The 25150-nt window shown below is 50.7% G+C and overlaps 1 protein-coding gene across 1 annotated transcript; it reads right to left on the minus strand.

Annotated features, from left to right (window-relative positions):
* Positions 1 to 2682: 2682 nt before the first annotated feature.
* On the minus strand, positions 2683 to 4660 carry LOC136538018 (allene oxide synthase 1, chloroplastic). Its single transcript, XM_066530001.1, has one exon. The coding sequence runs from the start codon at positions 4526 to 4528 to the stop codon at positions 2990 to 2992; it is 1539 nt and encodes a 512-aa protein (XP_066386098.1). The 5' UTR covers positions 4529 to 4660; the 3' UTR covers positions 2683 to 2989.
* Positions 4661 to 25150: the final 20490 nt, after the last annotated feature.

Below are 25150 nucleotides of genomic sequence, written 5' to 3' on the forward strand. Positions count from 1 at the left end.
TAATTTGTTTACTGTCAGTAGAGTTTGGTATTGCCTGCCACATGTTATTTTTATTGACCTAATGTTTGTCTGACTGTTGACCCTGATTTCAGCTGGAGTTCTTTTATCTGTCAGTAGAGTTTGGTGTTACATCCCACATTTTTGTTTCTTTAATCGCGACTTTTGTGCGACCTGTTCTGTTGGTTCATAAAGTAGTTGTTTTTCTCAATTTTATAGGTGAAGTTGCCATCATGGAAAATGCTGAGTTGAATCGAGGATGTTGAACTCTTACATTATTGATTAGACCGTGTACCAGAAGTATCCAGGAATGTGAGTTGCAGGCGTTTGTGTAGAAGTATCCAGGAAGGTGAGTTGCAGACGTTTGTGATCAGTTGGTAATGAATTAACACTTAAGGGTGGAACTGCTCGAGGCACCGTGATACTTAATCCTTGAATGCATGAATTGGAATATTTTTTGTAACTGATACTGTGGCTGCTAAGAGTCAGATCTTTGTCAATTCAGGTCCGCTAGGGTGGTTACGCATGTTGCGTATCATGTGCCATTTCTATTCTAACCTTGGAATTCCAAGCTTCTCATCTGCCGTTTTGCCCTATTGGTTTGGTTGATTTTGATGTGGTGGAAGAATCTTTGCCAGTGCGTATTCCTTTATGAAAAGTTGCCACTGAAAGGTGGAACTGTTAGGCGAGGCAATTCCGTTGGTGATGCCTGGTTGCCTGTTCATTTTAGTTGGCTCCCCGAAGGTATGGTGTGGAATCATTACGCTTTTAAGCCCTGTACATATGACATATGTGACTAGAAGCTGGAGTTCTCCGTGCCCTGTTACATGGCTGCTTGCTCCTATTTCAAGGGTTGGCCGGTCGGTTGCTTCTATTTCAAGGGGTGGCCGGTCGGCAAAGCTGCCCTGCCCTATCGAGGAAAGCTCGTGATCGCATGACCGCCCTAGGGTGCAGGAACCTTTTCCCCAATGCCCTGATAGTTTTCGCTGAAAAGCCATGGCCGAAAGTACTACTAGTGAAAAATATTGTTCATTCGCTGAAACTAGTATGGCTCGTAAAATAAGTGAACAGGACAAATGTCACGGAAATCGAACATTTTTCGGCACTTAATCCATGTAGTAACATTTAAAATTTGTGTATTCCAAGGAAGAAAGGAAAGATTCTTTAAATTGCTGAAATCAAGGTCCATCGGCCAATGTCACTTCGATCACTTTTCAGCTGTTCATCCCGTTTCTTCTGTAAATTGTTAGTGCATAATCAGGAGAAATCAACTGGAAAATGGTGCTACAAGCAAGCGATAAGCAAGGTTTACGATCCCAACCAGACTGCTTTCAGAAACCAGCTTCTGTGACCATTGTCAATACATGGCCCCGTTCGCTTCGCTGAAAAACCAAGCTGAAACACTATTCCGCCTGATTTATTGTGAGAGAAAAACACTGTTTTCGGCTGAAAAAAACAAGCTGAAAAAGATGAATTATAAGAGAAACGAACAGGGCCACAATAAACAAGCACAGAAGGCTTGAAGCAATAATGGTTAGCTACCATCAGACTATGACTTGATAATGCAACAACTAATCCACTCCATGGACCCCAAGAGAATGAAGTGTTGTTAGGTTTGGCGTTAATCTACTCCCAATAATTTGCAAGCCTATCCGCCTGATTTTACGGGGAAAGGCTTGTATTACCATATCATAAAATTCTCTCTTCAAAAGGTTATATTACCATATCAGTATAGTTGGACTTTCTTGCTTCCTCCTTCCCTCCATAGTATCCATGATATTTCTCATACCTGTAATAAATATTAAAGTAAAAATAAAGATAACTAAGGAATAATGACATAAGAGATTGTCTAGCAGATTCGCGGTATATGTCCAGGATTCCTCCTCATAATGAGAACCTGCAGCAATCTTGTAAATCACGGTGTTTTCCCAATCTCTCTACAAATGGACGAGTGTCAAAAGGGAAAGAACATAAACATCCTTGAACCAGGATGCTAGTTCCATTTAGCCATTTAAACAGTATGTTTGATGCAAAGGAGAAAAAATGAATATCTTGGTAGCTAATGGCATGTACTATATGAAAGGACAGGTTAAAACCTGGCACATGGTGGCCTACTGTGACCTAATAATGGACCACAAGCTGTCAATAATGTTCTGACAAACAGTATACAGCTCAGTACCATGGACAATATATTACCATGGACAAACAGTATACAGCTCAGTACCATGGAGGGAAGGAGGAAGCAAGAAAGTCCAACTATACTGATATGCAACAAAGTCCAACTATACGATCTCGGTTTATCCCTTCCAGACCCTCCGACACTGACACTGGGTCGGCCCTTTATCCGCCTGATTAATAGCAGCCGATGAACGTTGTACTTTGCCATCACTGTCAACCTCCTTCGTATCTTAGGGTTTGTTTAGTTGGGTGAAGTTTGAGATTTTGGTTACCGTAGCTCTTTCGTTTTTATTTGATAATTAATATTTAATTATGGACTAATTAGGTTTAAAATATTCGTCTCGCGATTTTCAACTAAACTATGTAATTAGTTTTTTTTCGTCTACATTTAACGCTCCATGCACATATCGCAAGATTCGATTTGATGGCTACTGTAGCATTTTTTAGGAAAAGTTTTTAGAACTAAACAAGGCCATAGTCCATTTTACATTAGATGGATCCGTCATGGATAAGCAACATGAACAGTAGGTTCATGTCTCCCTCAGATCGATAGTAATTTTTCTGACATCAAATCTCCAGACACCGAAGGTCCCTGGGAAAAATGGTCTCTCATTTTTACTAAGAATAGACATTTTGTTATACCTGACGATCACACAGTAGAACAGCACTAGAAAAAAGTATTGAGACTTTGAGAGGGATTTGGGGGTGGGGTAGACAGACAAGGACAACGCAGTATATCCTACGGTAAAGAAAAAAGAAGTGCATGTGCCCGCCTCCAGCGACTTCGACGGGCGGTCGATCAGAGATTCAGAGCTCAGAAGGTGGCTTTCTTGAGCGAGGTGATGGTCACCGACGACCCTAGCGCGGAGGCGCCGACCTGGACGTCGAAGGAGTCGTAGCGGAGGAAGAGCTCGGCGACGAGGAGGCGCGCGATGAGCACGACGAAGTCCTTGCCGGCGCACTGTTTGTCCTGCAGCGTGGGCGACGCCGTCTCGGGCCCGTTGGACCAGACGACGTGGCGAAGCAGCTGCGCGCCATCCTCCCCGAGGAACCTGTCGGGCACGTACTCCTCGGCGCGCGCGAAGACGCGCGGGTCCTTGGTGGCCATGGGCTGGTAGCCGAAGAGCATCTCCCCCTCTCGCACCTCGAAGCCGTAGTCGTGGCTCTCCACCACCATGTCCCGCTTGGCGCGCCCGTACTGCATCGCCACGGGGGGCTCGATCCGCAGCGCCTCGTACACGGCCGACTTCACCAGCGGCATCTCCGCCAGCGCCTTCATGGTCACCTCGCCGCCGTGCGCGCGCACGGCGTCGCGCACCTCGGTGGCCAGCCGCCCGTGCGTGCGCGCGCCGGCGCGGCCCAGCCACTTGACGAGCGACGGGAACAGGATCTTCATGCCGCCGAAGGAGTTGAAGCACATGGCGAAGAGGATGTTGTGCACCGCCTCCTCCCGCGCAATGCCGAGGCGCTCGCCCTCGTGGACCACCCCCCTGGACGCGTCGCGGAAGAAGTCGGCGAGCCGGTCGTAGTCCTTCTTCACCAGCGCCGGCGGGAGGCGGAACGAGTGAAGCAGCGAGTCCTCGACGTGCTTGGGCAGGCCAAGGCTGAGCAGCGGGCTGAGCTGGAACAGCACCCACTTGGTGATCAGCTTGGGCCCGTCGCCCTGGAGCGCCGACTCGGCGGGGTCGCGCCCCAGCAGCGCCTGGCAGAGGAAGGAGAAGGCGGCGGCGTCGTTGTGGTGGCCGAAGTCGGCCTTGCCGACCCTGGCCAGCTCGTTCTCCATGATCCCGAAGAGTTCGCCGTACACCTCGCGGAACTTGGGGATCACGTGCTGCCGACGGTGCGACAGGAGGTAGAAGAGGAGCGTCTTGAGCGGCCCGTGGTTGGGCTCGCTGGGGTCGAGGTACGAGAGCACGCGGTAGCCGCCGGTGAGGTCGGTGGAGGGCATGAAGGTTCCCGTGAACAGGTCCGTCTTGTCCACAAGCGAGGTGTCGAAGAGTACCGGGAAGGAGGCGGCGTCGAGGAGCGCCACCACGCGCGGGTCGCGCGCCACGAAGGGGCCCGGTGGCATGTTGAGCCGCACCACGGTGGAGCCGTGCGCGCGCACGCGGGAGGTGAAGAACCCGTCGCGGCCGCCGGGCCCGTAGAAGTACTCGAACCGGTCGCGGATCGCGCCCAGCACCGGCGGGCCGTAGTCGCCCGGCACCTTCCGCAGCGGGAGCCGGCGCTTCGGGGACACCACCTCGCGCGGACGGTCCGTCGCCGACGCGGTCGCCCTGGTCGTCTGCCGCCGCAGGCGGGCACGCGACGACGGCGGCGCCGAGATGGAGGAGAGGTAAGTTGCCGTGGCCATTTCTTGATCTGCTCGCGGACCGGCGCCGAAGACTGGTGCGGTGCTACAACTACAGACAGCGAGTGCCGTGTAGAGTGGCGCCAGCAGATGTGGTTATAATAAGGCGAGCGTGTCAGTGCTCAGTACTGAGCCTTGGGTGCGTTTTAAAAGGGTTGGGCTGGGAGGAGGGGGGAAGAAGGCAGTTACCCGTCCGCTGAGCGCGTCAGGGTGAGAAACGTGTGCCATTTCCGGCGGTGATCCGGTAGCGAAGTGCGGCCGGCCGGTGGTGGGCTGGTTGCGCGTTATGGATTCGTGATCCCCGGCGCTTTCACGGTCACCGGGGACCTCCCGGGCGGCACCAATGCACGCGGCGAAATGGATTGCAGAACGTGGAATACTTTAACAGACTCGTATGCCTATTCAGAGTTTAAATCCACGACGTAAAGTGTGGGGGTGTCATTGGATGTCATACGTGGACGTCGTATCGGTGTTTGCATACTAATAAAAAAATAAATTATAGAATTCACAAGATGAATTTATTAAGCCTAATTAATCCGTTATTAGCATATATGTACTGTAGCACCATATTGTTAAATCATAGACTAATTAGGCTTAAAAGATTCGTCTCGTAAATTAGTCATAAACTGTGTAATTAATTATTTTTTAGTCTATATTTAATACTTTATGCATGTGTTCAAATATTCGATGGGATAGCGAGTAAACTTTAGGGAAAGAACTAAACAATGCCTTCGTTTACTATGCATGCTATTGTCTCCCTTCAAAACAAACTTGTCGTTTAGAAAAATATTTGGCCTCTGTTCTACAGCACTATTTCAACGAATAGTATTTTCCTCTCATAACATTTTAGCATAAGTCAAATTTCAGCATTGTTCGCCTAAACACGTTTAAACGCCCGTCTACACGTGTTTAACCCGCTAAACAGTGGGTTCTCATTCCGTTTAGGCCCTAGTCACTGAATTAAACGCTAAATGTTTAAACGGTCAAACCAGTCAAAAAGGTTTAAAGATGGCAATAAAGAGTGATTAAACACGTGTAATGGCCAAACCATGCGTTTAAACGGCTGTTTAGGCGCTAAACTATGAAAGTTAGGGTGTTAAACGAATTTTTTTTGGGTTGGTGAATTTGGGGTTGCATGTGTGGTAGGTGTAGGATCGAGATAACAGACTAGAGGGTGTGAATAGGCATTTCTAAAAATAAATACGTCGACTAACCGAGATAAATACGGAATTAAAACTAACGGTCTAGCCAAGACTACAACCCTCCATCTAAATTCACAAGCATCTTATAAATATTCTAATTAGGCAATAGCCCTGTTCGGCTTACCCCCATATTCGGCTTGTTCGGCTTATTTTTTCAGCCAAAATAATATTTTTCTCTCACAACAATTCAGCTAAAACAGTGTTTTTAGTCAGTTTCAGTCAAGTTTCAGACCAGCGAACAGGGCCAATAAAAGTATCAGACTAGCTAGATCTCACCTAACTAAATCTAAAAGTAAGGTCACACAAATCTATGCCGCTAGTACTCAACCAACCGAAGAGCTCCTACACATGTTAGTAAGCAAAAGCACAAAGCCACCTAAGCCCACTAGCAATGCTCAATAACAAGGCTACACAAGCTAAATTATAGAGCGTAAAACACTTAGCTACACAAACTAAGCAATATGACTAACAAGATCACTTAAACCGAATTAGTCACGCAAGGGAGCTACTTCTATGCTACACAAGCAAGAAGGTATTTAGCAAGCTACACAAGCTAACAATTATAAGAGCAACTACACAAGCACAATAAATATGAAAGTAATTACAAGCTTATATAAGGGAATTACAAACCAATAGAAAGACAAGGATGACACAACGATTTTATCCCGAGGTTCATGTACTTATCAACACGCTAGTCCCCGTTGAGACAAGCTCTAAGGTTGTCGCCGGTGTTCTTGGTAGTGGTGACCCGTAAGTCACACTCTCCTACGTGGAGTGCTTACCACAAGCTCTAGCACTTGACCCGGTCGGATCACTTGTCGTCCTTCACGTCTCGCTCTCCTAGAGTTGCTCTTCGCGGCTCCCGCAGGGTGAGCATAATCCCCCTTACAATCTCTTTGTGTGCTTCGATGGAGACCACCACCAAGCCATCTAGGAGGTGGCAATCTCCAAGAGTAACAAGCACTACCGGCTTGCAACTCGATCACCTAATGCCACTCGATGCAACCTCACAATGCAATCGCACTAGAATCGTTCACTCGCTCGATCGGATGATCACTATCAAGCACAAGTGAGTTAGAGGGCTCCCAAGCACACCTACACAAGCCACCAAGGCTTAACTAAAACCAAATAGAGCCGTTGGAGCAAAGCTATTGGTTTCTGCGATGGCACCGGACACGATGGTGCCCCTTCCAACGATCGAATTCCCAGACAGGGGTGGCAGTGGCACTGCCCTAGGGGTGGTGGTGCACCGCTCTAGGCATGGCGGTGCCCAAGCGGTGACCATGTCCACTTCCCTTGTTCTCTGCCAAAAAGCAGCAGTAGCACCGGACAGCACTCGACGGTGCACCGCCCTCACGATGGCGGTGTACACCATCACTTTCGGTGACCACCCCGACTACTGCTACGCTCGGCCAAGTCCAGGTAGGCATTGCCCTAGAAGCGGCGGTGCCACCGGACCACCAGTGGTGGTGCCCTTAGGGCAACACGCTGCTCTCAGCCTCCTAGCCGGTCATCGCTATAGGGGTGGAGGTGCACCGGACAGGGGGTGGCGGTGCCACTCAGGCAGCACCCTGAGCCCGGTTTTGCTTCCTCTTCTTCACATTTTTCAACACCTTTGCAAATATACTAACACCACCAACTGTTCACCACATGTGTTAGCTTTTCATAAACATTTCCCAAAGGATTAGTCACTCAATTCACCACGCCACTCGATCCTAACATGTATGCAAGGTTAGATCGGTCAAGTGGCACTAGATGACCGATATACAAACAAGTTTGCTCCTCTTAATAGTACGACCATCTATCCTTGTCGGGGACCTAATACTGGGGTACCCCAGGAGGTGGAACCAATAACCATCGAACGTTAAAAACTTTAGGATGGACAAGGGCGCCGATATGTTCCTTGCCCGAATGACAGAAGTTTGGTTCCATCTCACCCGACGCCTTTAGGCTAGCCCCGCCCCGCCCCGCTCGAGGGCTAAGGGCTAGTCTTCACCTCTGCCTGACACCTTTGGGTTAGCCTCGCCTCGCCCGAGGGCTAAGGGCTAGCCTCCGATCCGCCCGATGCCTTCGGGACAGCTCCACCTCGCCCGAGGGTTGAGGGATAGACTCCGCCTCGCCCGACCCCCGGGGGGTGGGCTCGGTCACGCCTAAGGGATAAGGACTAGACTCTGTCTCGCTCGACGACCGAGGACAAACCTTGCCCCGTTCAATATCCAAAGACTGGTTTTGTCTTACCTGATAACTTCTCCTTCGTTCCCTCATGATCATGGGCACGGAGCAAGATTAGACGTTCGGGTCAACCACGGCTTCAAGGACCATACCCTGCGCCCCGGCAGGAAAGGTACTGCCAGGGAACGACAAGATGGGTGCTTTAGACCCTTCTGGGAGCCGCAAAGCCCAAAAGGTATTGCAGGAGCGTGCTCCTTGTCCTGTAGAGTTGTAGGCGACGCCTTCAGCTCTGGGACACGGAACCCAACGAAGATATACGACAACCACTACACTCCAGAAAAAGGTTTGCGATCTCCACGAAGGACAGACATGCCGTCGCCACGTTATGGACCCAAGGGAGTGGCACCCGCTTCCCGACCCCTTGGGTCCACCAAATCAAAGGACCTTGCCCACAGCGCTACTCCGGACCTCGACCCCGCGTCCCTCCGACAGAGACTCATAGGAGCCAGGAGGCGTGCGAAGCAAGGCTGGGCAAGGTTCATAAGTCAAAACCATTGTATTGTAGCCCATATCCTGCGTAGGGCAGTATTTTGCAGACATCCTGACATTCTACAGGGGCGTCAACAGTATTATAGGCGCTTATCATCCTTCACACTCATCAGAATGAGAAACCAGGCTAGGTAGACATGAGCCACAAGACTAGGTAGAGTACGCATTCTAAGCCCTCACCCTTGTAAAGCTAGCCCCTTCATCTATAAAAGGGGATGTGCTTCCTCCAAATAAACGGCCCCGAACAACACGAGACACACACACATAGTCAAGCTGCTACCAAGCTCTTGGCCTCCTTTTGACCCTTCCATCAGAGATTTGGGACCTGTCCCTCTCTCAATCATTTGTATCCCCTACTATGAACCATTCACGGTGCTAATAACACGAGCAGCAATAAACTGGACGTAGGGATATTCAGCCCGAACCAGTATAAATCTTATGTCCTTTAGTGCACCATCCGAGCCTAACGCGCATTACTATAAATTTACTTGCCGGTGCTTGTACGAAACACCGACAGTTGGCGCGCCAGGTAGGGGACTTGCGCGTTCCAAATCAGGCCTCGGATGGCCACCCACGCAATTAGCTGGGCCCCGAGCGCACACGTGTGTTTTGGCGACCTAGATTTCATCGTCACACTTGGAGGAGAACTGGCGCTGACTCACATGGCCGCCCAGTCTCTCTCTTCCATCAACCTCAGTATCTGAGGCTTGAGGGCCCATCGGGCAACTCCCTTGGACCCCAGTTATCCAGGGAGGCCTCGTGCAACGTCGCCCTATTTTCAGAAGGCCCCATATGGAGCGCCCCGACAGTGTTTCCGTTCGGTCTCCGCAATGCTGCGACGACCACTGGCCACCTTCTGGCACTACGTATGGCTCAGCCGCCCATGGACAATGAGTTCATGGGGACAATTGAGCATGATACGAAGACTCTCTACGAGCTCCTCAACGAGGAGCCAGGATCGCTCTCTAGCTCGGACTCCAGTAGGGGGAGCCACCACCCTTCCCAGAAATGCTTCATGGCGCAGACCCCCGAGGGGCACATCGAAAGTGTCTCCGGGGAAGAGGTTACCTCGTCAAACAACCCTGACGGTAGATCTAGGGAAGAGACGACAGTCCCATCTCGCCTAAGGATAGAGCAGCTGAGGGCCCATCAGCTAGAGATCGATGAGGTCGGGCAAGGGCTTGTCTAGGAGTACGCAGACATCAATCATGAGATTGAACGCCACAAAGACGGGGGGCGCGCACGCGCCACAGCCCGCACCGTACACCAAAGGATCCTCACCGATGATGGGACCCTTCCTCACTTTGCTCGGGCGAGCCAAAACATCGCCACAGCAACTGCCTTGCTGCATGGCCTACCGGAGGCCACGACGTCCGAGGATAGCTGCGCCCATCGAGAAATTCGCACGTTGCTCGAGCGTGTGGCGGCGCAGTAGGCAGAAAGTTCACTGTCTCGATGATGCAAACCTGACACTAGCCAGCGCACGCCCTTAGTGCATCCCACCAAGGATGCATCCGTTCACCAAACACCGCCACGCAGCAGGCAGTCCTCCATCGTCCTGGTGCATCAACGCCTCGGCCATGACCGCGACGTACGCAGCATCATCAACGCTCGCAAACGCGCCCATGATGACCATGGAGAGGCAGCACACCACGGCTACCATCCTCGATGTGGTGGACGCTATGACAGCAACAAGGACCGAAGCCCGAGCCTCGGCCTGCCAGGCCCTTAGGCCTTCGGCCGACACATCCTCAACGCTGCATTCTCGCTAAGGTATCGACCGCCTACCAATATCCCTAAATATTCTAGCGAAACAAATCCCGGGCTTTGGCTCGAAGACTATCGGCTTGCATGTCAGGCCAGTGGTGCGAGTGATGATGATTTCATTATTCGCAATCTCCCGCTGTTCTTGGCCAATTCGGCACGTGCGTGGCTGGAGCACCTACCATCCAACGCCATTCAAAGCTGGGTGGATCTGACGGAGATCTTTGTGGACAACTTCCATGGCACGTATAAATGCCCTAGAAACCCATGGGACCTCAAGAACTATCATCAGAAGGCCGATGAAACCCTCCGTGGGTACATCTGGCGCTTCTCTCGGCAGTGCAATGAGCTCCCTAATGTCGCCGACGCCGACGTGATACGAGCCTTCCTATCCGAGACAACCTGCGAATCCCTGGTCCATAAGCTAGGACATAGGGGTCCGCGGACTACCAAGGAACTCCTGGACATCGCCACAAGTCATGCCTCTGGAGAGGAGGCGATCGGAGCCATCTTTGACCGCTCCGACGGAAAGACAAGGCGGGACAAGGACGCCGGTGAAGGCGCCTCCAACCGTCCTGCCAAAAGGAAAAATAAGAAGCAACGGCACGACAACTCGCTCGTGGCCGCTGCCGATCGTAAAGGTGGCCGGAAGCCCGCGGAGGGCACTCTGAACCACTTTGAGAAAATGCTCGAGCGGCCATGCCCAAACCACGCCTTCCTAGCCAAACATCTATACAAGGATTGCGGCCTCATGCGCAAATACTTGTCCGAGGGCCTTAGCAAAGGGGAGCAGGGGAAGGAGCCTGTTCCCGCCACAGATGATGTAGAGGAGAAGGACGACGCCTTCCCAATGTCAATCGACGCCCTCATGATCTTCGGAGGATCAACGGCCTATGACTCCAAGCGCCGCCAAAAGGTCACGCGTCGTGAGGTCTATACAGCTAGACCGACCACGCCTGCCTTCCTCTAGTGGTCGGAATCCGCCATAACCTTTGACCGGACCGACCATCTGGAAGCCATCCCACACCCAGGAAGGTACCCCCTTATCGTCGACCCGATCGTTGGTCCAAAGCGGCTCATGAAAGTACTGATGGATGGAGGCAGCAGCCTCAACATCATGTACGCCAAGACGCTCGACGAGATGGGCGTCAACCGAATGAACCTCCATCCTGTCCGAGCGCCTTTCCATGGCGTTGTGCCTGGTAGGCAAGCCGTGCCACTAGGGCAGATCGATCTGCCCGTCACTTTTGGGTATCGGTCCAATTACCGGACTGAGACCCTCACCTTCGACGTAGTGAGGTTCCCAGGGACTTTCCACACCATCCTAGGACGACCATGCTACGTGAAGTTCATGGCCGTCCCCAATTATACGTACCTTAAGCTGAAGATGCTAGGCCCCCGCGGGGTCATCACCATCGACACCTCCCTCCAGCGCGCTTACGAGTACGAAGTCGAATGCTGTGGACACGCATCCGCAGTCATCGCCTCCGAAGAGCTCGCCACCCTCAGGGAGGAGGTCGTTGAAGAAGCACCCAACACGAAGTGGTCGTCCAGGTCGTTCAAATCGGCGGAAGGACCTAAGGAGGTCCCCTTGGACCCCAGCAACTCCGAGGGCAAAAAGTCTATATCGGGACCGTGTTCTCCTCCGAATAGGAAAGCGCGCTCGTCGACTTCCTCCACGATAATAAAGACATCTTTGCGTGGAAACCCTCGGATATGCCGCGCATCCCGAGGGAGGTCGCTGAGCATACTCTCTAGATCCTCTCGGGCTCCAAGCCAGTGAAGCAACGCCTACGCCGCTTCGATGAGGAAAAACGCCGAGCCATCGGTGAAGAGATAGCAAAATTGTTAGCTGTTGGGTTCATCAGAGAAGTACACCACCTAGAGTGGTTAGCAAATCTTGTTCTTGTGCGAAAAAAGAGCAGGAAATGGAGAATGTGTGTCGATTACACAGGCCTCAACAAGGCGTGTCCAAAGGATCTGTTTCCTTTGCCACAAATAGACCAAATAGTCAATTCCACCTCGGGGTGCGAAACCCTCTGTTTCCTTGACGCATACTCTGGTTACCACCAGATCACGATAAAAGAGTCCAACCAGCTCACGACATCTTTTATCACCCCCTTCGGATCGTTCTGCTACATTTCAATGTCGTTCGGTCTGAAGAACGCTGGGGCAACTTACCAGCGCTGTATGCTCAATTGCTTCGGAGACCTCATCGGGTGAACCATAGAGGCCTACATCGATGACATCGTAGTCAAGTCCAAGCGAGTTGACCACCTTGTCACCGATCTTGAAACAACCTTTGTGAAACTCCGGGCAAACAGCATCAAACTCAATCCCGAAAAATGTGTTTTTGGGGTTCTGAGGGGCATGCTGCTCGGCTTCGTTGTTTCCGAGCGCGGCATCGAAGCCAACCCAGAAAAAATATCAGCCATTACAAAGATGGGCCCGATCCAAAACATAAAGGGGGTTCAGCAGATCACAGGGTGCCTTGCCGCCCTCAGCCGATTCATTTCGCGCCTCGATGAACGAGGACTCTCCCTTTATCGACTCCTGAAGAAATTCGACCGCTTTGAGTGGACAGCTGAGGCTCAAGAAGTGCTTGACATGGTTAAGCAATTTCTAACTAAACCCCTGGTTCTGGTCCCTCCAAGCAATGGAGAATCCCTCCTCCTATATATTGTGGCCACCACACAAGTGGTTAGCGCCGCCTTAGTAGTAGAGCGGGAAGAAGAGGGGCACACCTTCAGGGTGCAGCGCCCTGTATATTTCATCAGTGAGGTATTATCTGACTCCAAAACCTGCTACGCCCAAATCCAGAAACTCCTATACACCGTCCTCATCACCAAGAGGAAGCTACGCCACTACTTTGAGTCACACCCTATGACAGTAGTGACATCGTTCCCCCTCGGCGAGGTCATCCATAGCTAGGACGCTATGGGAAGAACCACAAAGTGGGCATTTGAGCTGATGGATTAGGGCATTTCTTATGCCCCCTGAACAGCGATCAAATCTCAGGTACTGGCTGACTTCATCGCGGAGTGGACCGAGGTCTAGATGCCACCAGCAGTCGTCGATCAAGAGTACTGGACAATGTACTTCGACGGATCGCTGATGAAGAAGGGTGTCGGAGTAGGACTAGTTTTTGTATCTCCCCTTGGGGTCCGCATGAGGTACATGGTTCGGCTCCATTTCCCCTCATCAAACAATACTGCAGAATACGAAGCGCTCATCAACGGCCTACGAATCGCCATCGAGCTAGGCATCTGACGCCTTAACATCAGGGGTGACTCCTAGCTAGTCATCAACCAGGTCATGAAGGAGTCATACTGCTACGACGCCAAGATGGAGGCATACTGTCAAGAAGTCCGACGGCTGGAGGACAGATTCGACGGCCTCAAACTCAATCACATCCCAAGGTGCCTCAATGAAGCAGCCGACACGCTCGCGAAAGCAGCGTCTGGCCAAGAGCCAGTCCTGATAGGCGTCTTTGCCAGCAATCAACACAAACCCTCGGTACACTTCATGGGGTCGAAACAAGCCGACGATGGCCCATCTAGTCTGACCCAAGGGCCGATCCACCAACCACTCCACCTGACCCTGAGGTTATGGAGCTTGAAGAGGACCCAATAGCGGAGTTCAACCCTCCCGATGACTGGAGAACGCTTTACCTCGACTACCTCCTCCACGACATACTACCAACGGACAAGACGGAAGCCCGACAGTTAGCACAACACGCCAAGTCCTTCGTTCTTGTAGAGGGCGAACTCTACAAACAGAGTCACATCGGGATTCTGCAACTCTATATCCCTAGCGAACAGGAAAAACTTCTGCTAAGCGATATCCATGGTGGAGTCTACGGTCATCATGCCGCACCAAGAACCTTGGTTGGGAATGCATTCCGACAAGGCTTCTACTGGCCCACCGCAGTAGCCGATGCCGAGCAAATTGTATGCACCTGCGAAGGGTGTCAGTACTATGCTCGACAAACTCACCTCTCGGCCCAGGCACTCCAGATGATCCCCATCACGTGGCCCTTCGCGGTCTAGGGGCTCGGCCTAGTTGGGCCACTCAAAAAGGCATCCGGGGGCTTCACCCATCTGCTTGTCACCATAGACAAGTTTACAAAATGGATTGAAGCTCGACCAATATCCATGATCAAATTCGAGCAAGCTGTGCTATTCTTCCTCGACATCATCCATCACTTTGGAGTATCGAACTCCATCATCATAGACAATGGCACGCAGTTCATCGGCAGGAAATTCATTCACATCTACGATGAACAACACATCCAGATCGATTGGGCAGCCGTCGCGCACCCCTGGACGAACGGGTAGGTCGAGCGCGCAAACGGCATGCTCCTTCAAGGCCTCAAGCCTAGAATTTTCAACCGGTTGAACAAGTTTGGCGCGCGCTGGCTCGCTGAGCTCCCCAAAGGAATCTCCCCCAAAGGAGAAGCTGTTAGGTCACCCAAGTCAATCGAGAGGCTCGGACCACCACCGAGATACAAAAAACAAAGAATAGCGATTCTTATGCAGGTTACTCCAACCTCGTCGCGAACATCAGGGCCCGAACCCCGCATGAACACATCTGGTAGGAGCTTTTCCATCACTCATGCCACCAAGGTAACATTGCCGACCCCGCCTTTATTTCAATTAAATTATACATTCAAACATTACATATGCAAAACATTGCATCCCAACGCTTCGTGTCGCGTCACGAAACGGCCATCGCCTCATTCGATATAGGTGGCAGCAGGCTGAGGTTTGAAGGCCGGCCCACAAAGGGCTCGAGGCCACCTCGTGCCGAACAGAGCCAGTGAGAAATAACTGAGACGAGCCCCAGCGGCCCTGCCTGACCCTGCTCAGAAGCGGACAGGGACGTCTTAACCTTTTCTCGTTCAATTCTAACCCCGAGCTAAACCCACACAATCTCCATCAAGGAGAGGCCATCGGGCCACCTGAGCCTATTGAACGGCTTGGGCATTTGCCAGAAGGCGGGTTAAGAAGTTATGGAATGCCACCAAAGGGCTCTACCAACCCCATCAGCAAATGATGGACCCGGATTCCACATGAACATACCCGTTAGCGAGCTCATTGAGCGCGATACTCGAACCATCGAGGCAAGTGTCGTCTACTCAGCCCCTCTGATTACAAAAATCGAGGACGGGGTAACACGCGAAACACGACCGACCCCTATCAGACCCTAATAGGGCTCAGGGGCACGAGCCACTTGATGCAGGGACATAGGTTCAAAGACCCCCTTTGCCGAGCCCATAGAGTCCCCATTTAGGGAATTTTGTTGGAAGGCAGGACGGGGAATGGTGGAACGCCATCCAAGGACTTTACCGACCCCGTCACAAATCCATGGAGCAAGATTCTGTCTGAACATCCCCGTTGGCAAGCTCATCAGGCACACCATCGCTCTGGTCTCTAGTAACACCCAACCCCAGCAACCCCAAGGGGTCGGCTCTCACTCAGGGGCTGGTAAAGATTCCCTCCTCGCGTCAAGACCAGTGATAAGATTTGGGGGAACAGATTGGTAAGACCGCAAAAAACAAACGACCAGACGGCCACGAGTAGAAGGTGAAATCTAACAAAACAAAATTACAAAGCAAAATCACAAAATTGCTTCCAGACTCGAAAATACCGACACTTGTTCACATATTACATATAGGTTGTGCTCAAAATTATTCGACTAACTACTCCCGCGAAGGGAGAACCATTTCTTTCAGATTATCTGCCAGGTTTTTTGTAAGGGGAGCCACCACCTTCTCAATTGCCTCTAGCTCATCATCCTCATGGTAGGCGGGAAACCTTCGTGCATCACCTTCAGGTTGATCTCCTTCTCGTAATGAGCATGGGCGACGGTGAAGGCCTAGGTGATCTCGGCGTGAAAAGCACTCTCCTCAAGCTGGCCCACCCAAGCCATGATACTAGCGGCATGGGTCGCAGGCGAGCTGGTCCCATCCTCTTGTGCCACCTGCAGGTTGTCGCAGACTACTAGAACGGCGAGGGACAGGCGATCATATTCATCACCTTCAGCTTGAAGAAGCCACCGCGCCTCGACAAGATCGGTGCGCAAACCAAGAGAAACTTCCTCGGCATCCAACCGTCGGGTCACCTCAACTCCAAGATCCGTCTGGCATGCCTTGGCCTCCCAACGCGCTTCGTCGTGCTCTTGGGTCATCCGCTCGATCACTGCGGCATCCTGGTTCGCCTTCTCCTGCAACATCGCGGACCTCTCCTTAGCCTTTAGCTTGAGGTCCCGCTCTATCTGTAGCTCCGCTAGGAGCTCACTGGCTTTCTCACTAGCTGCGACATTCTTCTACAGCAGCTCGTCTCGCTCCTTTCGAAGCCTGGCGATCTCCTCCTCATCCAGCTTTGTCCTCGCCGACAAATCCTCAAACACCCCATGGGCATCCTCCATGTCCTGACGCGCCTGGACCTCCCGCTGCTGGGTGGCAGCAAGCTGCGCACCCACATCTCCTCGCAGCCGGGCCTCCTCGACAAGGCGATCCCATTCCACCTTCTGTTCGTGGAGGAATAGGGATTTGTTCTGACTGCGAGCAACAATGACCTAAAAAGAAGACTGGTGTCAGAAACACAAAAATACTTGGAAAAGGAGGAAAACGAGGAAGAACGAGCAAATACCTGACTAGTAGGAACAACAATTTCATGCAGGGCCCCTCTGACCTGGTTCAGGGCATTCATCATTGTCGAAAGCCCAAAGTCGAGACTTTCCCGCTCCATGCTCTCGGAATGGTCATCGAGCGTAAAAAGGACCAACGTTGGGTCCTAAGCGTTCATCCACTGAAGCGGCGGCTCACCCCGCACAGGGGAGCAGCTGCCTCCCGACAAGGGGGTCGGAGGCGGCTCCCTCCTGATCCTATGCGGCACCACCGCCACGCTTGACGACCCTCTGGCCATGACCGCCTCCATCCGGCCTACCTCGTCCGCCATGGCCTGGGCTGCCAATGGCATCAACTACGCCACCCCCTTGGACGCCATCACGGCAACATCCAGCCCCGCCAGGCTTGGTATGGCCGCGACCACTTTCGCCTAGGTCTCCGGCGGCACGGACTGCACTGCGCCCTCAAGCACCACCTTCGTCGATGATACCAGACCCTTGGCCAGCTATACCATGCCTGCCACGGAAGATGCCGCCTACTCAGCAAGCACCAAAGGCGCGGGCGCCACCGCAGGCGCCATCGGATCGACCAACATGGCTCCAACATCGGCACCACTCCTGCCCGAAACGGGGGCGACACCGGGCAGCACCATCCGTCCTGCCTGAATGGCAAGGCTCTTCTTGGGCGCCAGCCCTAGGGAGTGGCCCGTCCGCAAGAACCTACATAAAGGTAAAAGCCATTAGGTCAAAATATAAAAAAGGGGATGAAAACAAGGGAATCAGCGGCTTACACTGACACCTTCGGCCGGCAGAAGTGTTTTGGGGATGGATCGCCAGATCCCTGCCTCGACTTGTCTGGGTGGGACTATTTCGAGCCTGCCCCCTACTCTGAGGCAGGAGGGCTCATCTCCACCATCTCATGGGGCACGGCACCAGAGCCACTCCCCTCCACCGTCTCATGGGGCGTGGCACTAGAGCCGCTCCCCTCCACCATCTCATGGGGTGTGGCACCAGTGCCACTCCCCTCCACCATCACCTCGGGGTCGGTGGCAGCAGGCCCGCCTTCCCCCATCCACCGATCCTTGGCCGGCACGCCGTGTGAAGCGGCGGACTCTCCGGCCTCCACTGACCTCACTGACTCGCTTCCCTCCGCGTGGAACGGGAAGGGTCCCTGCATGGACAGGTGGGCACTTGTTAGCGTGTCCTCATCCTCCATGATGCCCCAATCCACATCGACAACTACCTTGTCATCGTCATCATCGTCGTCGTCATCATCACTGCTCACGTCCTCTCCCTGATCCCGTGCTTCCTGCTTCAGTCGTTTCTTCTTCTTCATCTGCTCCCTTGCATTCTTGTCCCGCTCAGCTACGAGTCGATTTGCCACTGCCACGGCCTTGTCCTTTGGCAGCGGAACTGGACTGTCTTTGAAAACTAGCCCCCTCGGTTGGTTCCAATGTCACAAAAGCGAGTATCAAAAAAATGGAGATTCAGGAAAAAGAAAGAGCACGGGAGAAGAAGGCTTACGAATTCGAAGAACCCAGGTTCTGGCCGCATTGGGGGATGTCCAGGCACCGGATACACAATGTTGAGGACGCCGCCTATGAAATCCTTCGTCGGCTCTGTCGCCTCCTTAATGCGCTGCGCCACTTCCGAGAAAGGGAGCGCCTCGTCAACAAGCATCGTCCCCTCGAACGACATCTCAGGCATCATCCGATGCAGGGGAAGCGTGCGCACCATCAGTGGAGCCACCCTCCTTGTATGATAGGCGCCGATAATCCCCACCCCCTTTACGCCCCGTTCCTTCAGGACTTGGAGGGTGAAAAGAAGGTCGAAAAGGTGTTTCTTATCTTTGAACTAGACGCCCCAAGCCCACGACTCCGGAGCCTCTTCGATAAGGCGCCCGGTGTACCTCGGTAGGGTGGCACTCACATCATCCCTGACATAAAACCACTACGAGTGCCATCCCTTGTTAGAAGTCGCCAGACGCATGAACGGGTAACCCCTCGACCGAGTATGGCGCAGATGAACACTGGCGCATCCCATCGGCATGCTCACATCCTTCCCCCCAATCTTCCTTTTCAATAAACTAACGGTAAAGAAATACCGCCACAGATCAAAATGGGGATCGATCCCCAGGAAACCCTCGCATAGGGCAACAAATGCCGCCATATGTTGAACCCCATTGGGAGTAAGATGCTGTAGCTCCACCTTATAATAATCCAGTAGCCCCCGAAGGAATCTATGTGCGGGTACCGCAAATCCCCGCTCATGGAAGATGGCGAAAGATATGACATACCCTTCGGGCGGCGCCGGCTCACCCTTGTTGCTAGGTAGCAGCCACTCCTGGATGGTGGACAATGGACGGAGAAGGCCATGGCGGACAAGGCCCTCCAAACACCGAGAGGTGATGCTAGATCTGCCCCACAACTCCATTAAAGTGATTGGGGAGAAGGTGGGCGCGAGCTCGACGATGGCTACAAGGCAGGTGTAAGCTTGACGGCGGCTGCAACACGAACGCGAGCCGGTCAACGGTGGCGGTGCGGGCGTAGGAGGCTGGGGTGATTGGTGGCGGATGTTTCAGACGCAAAGGCAAGGGAGCGAAATACGGAACCTTGGGGGCAAACCCCGTGGTTTTATAGGGGCAACGGACGCGAGAAGGGCAACCATCTGCCTCGATCTTCGGGCCTGCCACGCACACCGCCGCATTACGTTGCGGGACACGCGCCCGCAGTCCCTATCCTCTCCCACCAAAAATCATGGTGGACGGTTCACCTTCCCTAGGCAAATCCGGACTCTCTACCCACCTGGGAAACACAGGGCACGAAGACTTTTTCCTCTTTGGCCCACCTAGGGCCCAGAAGCTCGGTGGCCAGCCCAACTGAGGATGGGTCCACGAACGATCCGAAATCAAGGACGCAAGTATTACTGGGATCTCGGTCCACGGTCAAGCCCCAGTTAGGTCAGCCCTAAATGAGATCCCCGCGAATGGGATACCACGACCCCTCGAAAAAATATCCAGTTGATGAAAAACTAAGTCCTTCAGCCTTACCCATGAAGGGTCCGATACAACCCTCGGGCGACCCTACTCACCCGAGGGCTCGGGGGCTACACCCATCGGGTGCGCTCGCGCACACCTTCCGGCAAAGTAACTTCGATGAAACCGAGAACACCCCCCAGGCGATTGTATCCAAATCACCCGGAGGCTCGGGGGCTACTGTCGGGGACCTAATACTGGGGTACCCCAGGAGGTGGAACCAATAACCATCGAACGTTAAAAACTTCAGGACGGACAAGGGTGCCGCTACGTTCCTTGCCCGAATGACAGAATTTTGGTTCCGTCTCGCCCGACGCCTTTAGGCTAGCCTCGCCCCGCCCAAGGGCTAAGGGCTAGTCTTTGCCTCCGCCCGACGCCTTTGGGTCAGCCTCACCTTGCCCGAGGGCTAAGGGCTGGCCTCCGATCCGCCCGACGCCTTCAGGATAGCTTCACCTCGCCCAAGGATTGAGGGATAGACTCCGCCTCGCCCGACCCCTGGGGGGGTGGGCTTGGTCACGCCCAAGGGATAAGGACTGGACTCTATCTCGCCCGACGACCGAGGATGAACCTCGCCCCATTCGATGTCCAAAGACTGGTTTTGTCTTACCTGATAACTTCTCCTTTGTTCCCTCATATCATGGGCACAGAGCAAGATTAGACGTTCGGGTCAACCACGGCTTCAAGGACCATACCCTGTGCCCCGGCAGGAAAGGTACTACCAAGGAATGACTAGACGGGTGCTTTAGACCCTTCCGAGCGCCGCAGAGCCCAAAAGGTATTACAGGAGCATGCTCCTCGCCCTGTAGAGTTGTAGGCGCTGCCTTTAGCTCTGGGACATGGAACCCGACGAAGATATACGACAACCACTACACTCTAGAAAAAGGTTTGCGATCTCCACGAAGGATGGACATGCCATCGCCACGTTATGGACCCAAGGGAGCGGCGCCCGCTTCCCGACCCCTTGGGTCCACCAAATCAAAGGACCTTGCCCACAACGCTACTCCGGACCCTGACCCCGCGTCCCTCCGACAGAGACTCATAGGAGCCAGGAGGCGTGCGGAGCAAGGTTGGGCAAGGTTCATAAGTCAAAACCACTGTACTGCAGCCCATATCCTGCGCAGGGCAGTATTCTGCAGACATCCTAACATTCTACAGGGGCGTCAACAGTATTGTAGGCGCTTATCATCCTTCGCACTCATCAGAATGAGAAACCAGACTAGGTAGACGTGAGCCACAAGACTAGGTAGAGTACGCATTCTAAGCCCTCACCCTTGTAAAGCCAGCCCCTTCATCTATAAAAGGGGATGTGCTTCCTCCAAATAAACGGCCCCAAACAACATGAGACACACACACAGTCAAGCTGCTACCAAGCTCTTGGCCTCCTTTTGACCCTTCCATCAGAGACTTGGGACATGTCCCTCTCTTGATCGTTTGTATCCCCTACTACGAACCATTCATGGTGCTAATAACACGAGCAGCAATAAACTAGACGTAGGGATATTCAGCCCGAACCAGTATAAATCTTGTGTTCTTTAGCGCACCATCCAAGCCTAACACGCATTACTATAAATTTACTTACCGGTGCTTGTACGAAACACCGACAATCCTAAACCCGGTCATGCACTTCTCTACACAACCTTTGACCAGTGAAATGAAATGCCCTAGGTTATACATTTACCTTGCGCATTCCACTTCATCTCCTTCGATGTCGATGCAACACATGCACCAACCAATCACCAAATGATATGATCCACTTCATATCATCATGTGACCGTATTGGTTCATCGATCTTAACTTCACTTGCTCTCCATCGTTGCCTCGGTCCATCGGCGCCAAGTCATCACTCAACTTGCCCTTCACACTTACAACCAGTCCGTCGAGCCAAGTCTTGTCTTGATCTTCTCCACCTTGATCACATGACTCCATGTCATGTCTAATATATAATGAGCTCCTTCATCACAAGTGTGAGCCTTTGCAACATCTCCGAGCCACTTCACTTCATGGCATGAGTTGCTCACACAAATACCTGTGGACTAATCACCTATGTCTCACTCAACCACATATTCATCCACCTAAGGTTGTCACTCAATTACCAAAACCAAACAAGTATCTTTTAGTGGGGAAATTTTTGGTGCCACCTAAATCATGTCCATATGACTATATGTACGATTATATGTAATCGTTTATTGTTTATGTCAAGTTGTGCAATTATGTTGAAGCCTTAAATTGCACTTAAATTTGTATAGAAAATTATAAATTTATATATATATTTACTGTGTGCAAAAAATAACTTGTGAAAACTGAAGCATGGCTTGAGTGATTAGATTTTTCGTGGCGATCGTTTAGGTTAATTTATCGACTTGACATGATTGCTCATATTTTTTTATATGTACTGTAAAGTCTAAGGTCCTTTCTTTCAATGGTATGCGACATGCCCATTTAAGCAAGGCTCTACGGTGACTTCATAAATCTCGAGATCTAACGGTTTAATCTTTCGGAGATGTTTGTAGAGATGATTTTATTATCTAGTTGTGTTTTGAATAATTATATTATCTACTCCCTCCGTCCATAAAAAGTGTTGCTATGAAATTTGCATTGGTCTTAAGTTTGACTAGGCTTCTAGAAAGTATTAATAATATCTATATATCTAAATAAGTTTATTACGAAAAATATATTGAACGATGCATCTAATGATACTAATTATATGCTATAAATATCAATATTTTCTTATATATGTTTAATCAAAATTGAAAATGTTTAACTTCTTAGAAATTGAGAATGACACTTTTTATTAGACAAAGGGAGTAGAAGATATTAATAGCTATATATAACAATTTTCATTAAATATTAATAAAAACTATAAGATATACTAGTAAAAAAATGTCGCCATATGCTAGGGGGCATGGCCCCTGCCGGGCCCCCCCTTGGCTCCGCCATTGGGTATATGGGTCGATCTATGGGTGCGTTCACTGCAGCAATGTGTCATAAAAACAATGCTTTCTACCTTAATACAATGATACACTAATCGTATGCGTATTTGATAAATATATATATATATATATATATACATTGATGTGTATAAAATACTTGTAAAACCTCTTCAGATAATCTTAATGGAAAGTTTCATTACGTGATTTTTCAAGAATGCCACATCATTTTTAGATGTTTAGGTTGATAAATGAAACGGCCTCTTCCAATGTACCATTTTATTTCACAGATTCATAGGATAGCCAAAATCATTTAGTAGTTTCATGATGTCGAGAGAAAAAGGTTTAGAGATGAAACAAATTGCTCTCAGTGGAGTTTTTGACCGAATCAGCAGGGAAATCTCCTACCTATTTTTTTCTTTTTTTCATTAAATAAAAGAATGATAATTACAGCATGTACAGAAGGGGAAAAGGAAGACAAAAAGTTACAAGGCTTACAAGCCCAAAGAGAAAAGTACAATCAAATTGAGTAGCTATCTCTCCAGGTCTTGAGTGGGTTTTGCCTTCGGGGCTTGCCCTTAGTGCACACTTGGCCAAGTTCTTCCTTGAAACATCTCTTCCGATCAGTGATATTGATTTGTCCATTATCAAAGATCACCGCGTTTCTCGTTGTCCAGATGACCCAACATGCAGTGATGCAAATTTCTCTGAATAGGGGACTACCAAAATTCGATCTGGCACCATGTCCAAAGGTGGTAGATTCAGGTTCCAAAAGATGGGAATAGTGTTCCAGCATGCTTGACTGAAGGCACATTCAAAGAATAGATGGAAGCTTTTTTCTTCATGACTTGCATTGCGAAGGACATAATTGTAATCATCGAGCTCCATGTTCTTTCTTCTCAACAGGTTTCTTGTGTTCGGTCTGTCCCTTTGGAGGAGCCAAAAGAAGAATTTGTGCTTTCCCAAATTACTTGATCCCCACATCCAAGTAAAAAGAGGAGAGGCTTCTGTGTTTCCAAGCAAGATGCTGTAGGCTTTCTTACTGCTAAATTTCGAGGTACCCCAGGAATAGCTCCAGCTATCATTACCATTGATGTCCCAATTATAGTTTCTTCTACTAATTCTAGTATCTCTTCCAGCTGTGTTGCTGCTTGGACTGGCAGTGGCAATCTGAAGACCATATCTACATCTTGATCAAGAAAAAACCTGATGGAGCACTTAGGCTTTCTGTTGAAGGAGAAGAGTTGTGGAAACTTATCCTTGAGAGGTTGGCCTGCCCATGTACCAACCCAGAACAGCTCAGTGTTGCCCTTTATAGGAATGCAAGTTGAAAGGTTCTGAAACTTATCAAACAACTTGAGTATTTCTTTCCACCAGAAAGAGCCAACAGGGCTCCTAGCCTGTGGAGGAGTGTGAGTGTTGGAGTAGAAGCTGTACCATGCCAGAGTTACCTAGGGAATGTTGGCACTGTTGTAAAATTTAGTTTCACCCTGATGAAACCCAACTCTTCTTTCTCCTCATAAATTTCATACAATGACACCAATTTTGTCTATACGGCATGTTATTTAGTAAGATTGAAACTCTAGTGAAGAATGACCTCATCTTTCAAAGGTTTCAAGAGGCCCTGTTCGCTGGTCTGAAACTTGGCTGAAACTGGCTGAAAAAACACGGTTCCGACTGAATTGTTGTGAGAGAAAAACACTGTTCCGGCTGAAAAAAAAGCCAAACAAGTTGAATATGGGGTAAGCCGAACATAACCTATATTCTAGAAGAAACTAATGGTCAAAAGTACGGCATTTAAGACCAGTCAAAGTCAATGTGTCAATTATTTGTAACCGTAGAGAGTAAATTCCTATTAAATGAGTGCTACGTCAGATTTTCCAGTGGCATGCCATAAAGTTAAGGGCCAGAGAGGAAAATTTGTATTGCTCAATGAGAAAAATCATGCACAGGTTTTGGACCATTGTCATAAGCACTCGTCACAGCTTAATGACTTCTAGAATTGCCAGGTGAATATAAGAAGCGTGGGAAAATTTTCCATTGCAATCATTAAAGCAACCAATTCAGCTCTTGGTTGGCGTAATCAGTAATCAGGCAAACTCTTGGCTGGGTAGCTATTGATTGAACTAGACATCCTTTTATCCGTGGACAAAATTTGAACGTCTGAATTCTTATATTTCACTACAGGAGTACACAATCACGACGTTCGGCTGCACTTAGGCCAGTCTCAATGGAGTTTCATGGGGGGTTTCATGCACAATTAATAAGGTGCCACGTCAGTTTTTGCATGAAACTGGGAGGAGAGAGAAGAGATTCGTTTCATGGCCATGAAACTTATCCGCACTGT

The sequence above is a fragment of the Miscanthus floridulus genome, chromosome 2 (assembly GCF_019320115.1).
Source record: "Miscanthus floridulus cultivar M001 chromosome 2, ASM1932011v1, whole genome shotgun sequence".
Lineage (NCBI taxonomy): Eukaryota > Viridiplantae > Streptophyta > Magnoliopsida > Poales > Poaceae > Miscanthus > Miscanthus floridulus.

Bases quoted from the DNA above. Each gene is read 5' to 3' on its own strand.
- LOC136538018 (XM_066530001.1), bottom strand. From the start codon at position 4,528: ATGGCCACGGCAACTTACCTCTCCTCCATCTCGGCGCCGCCGTCGTCG.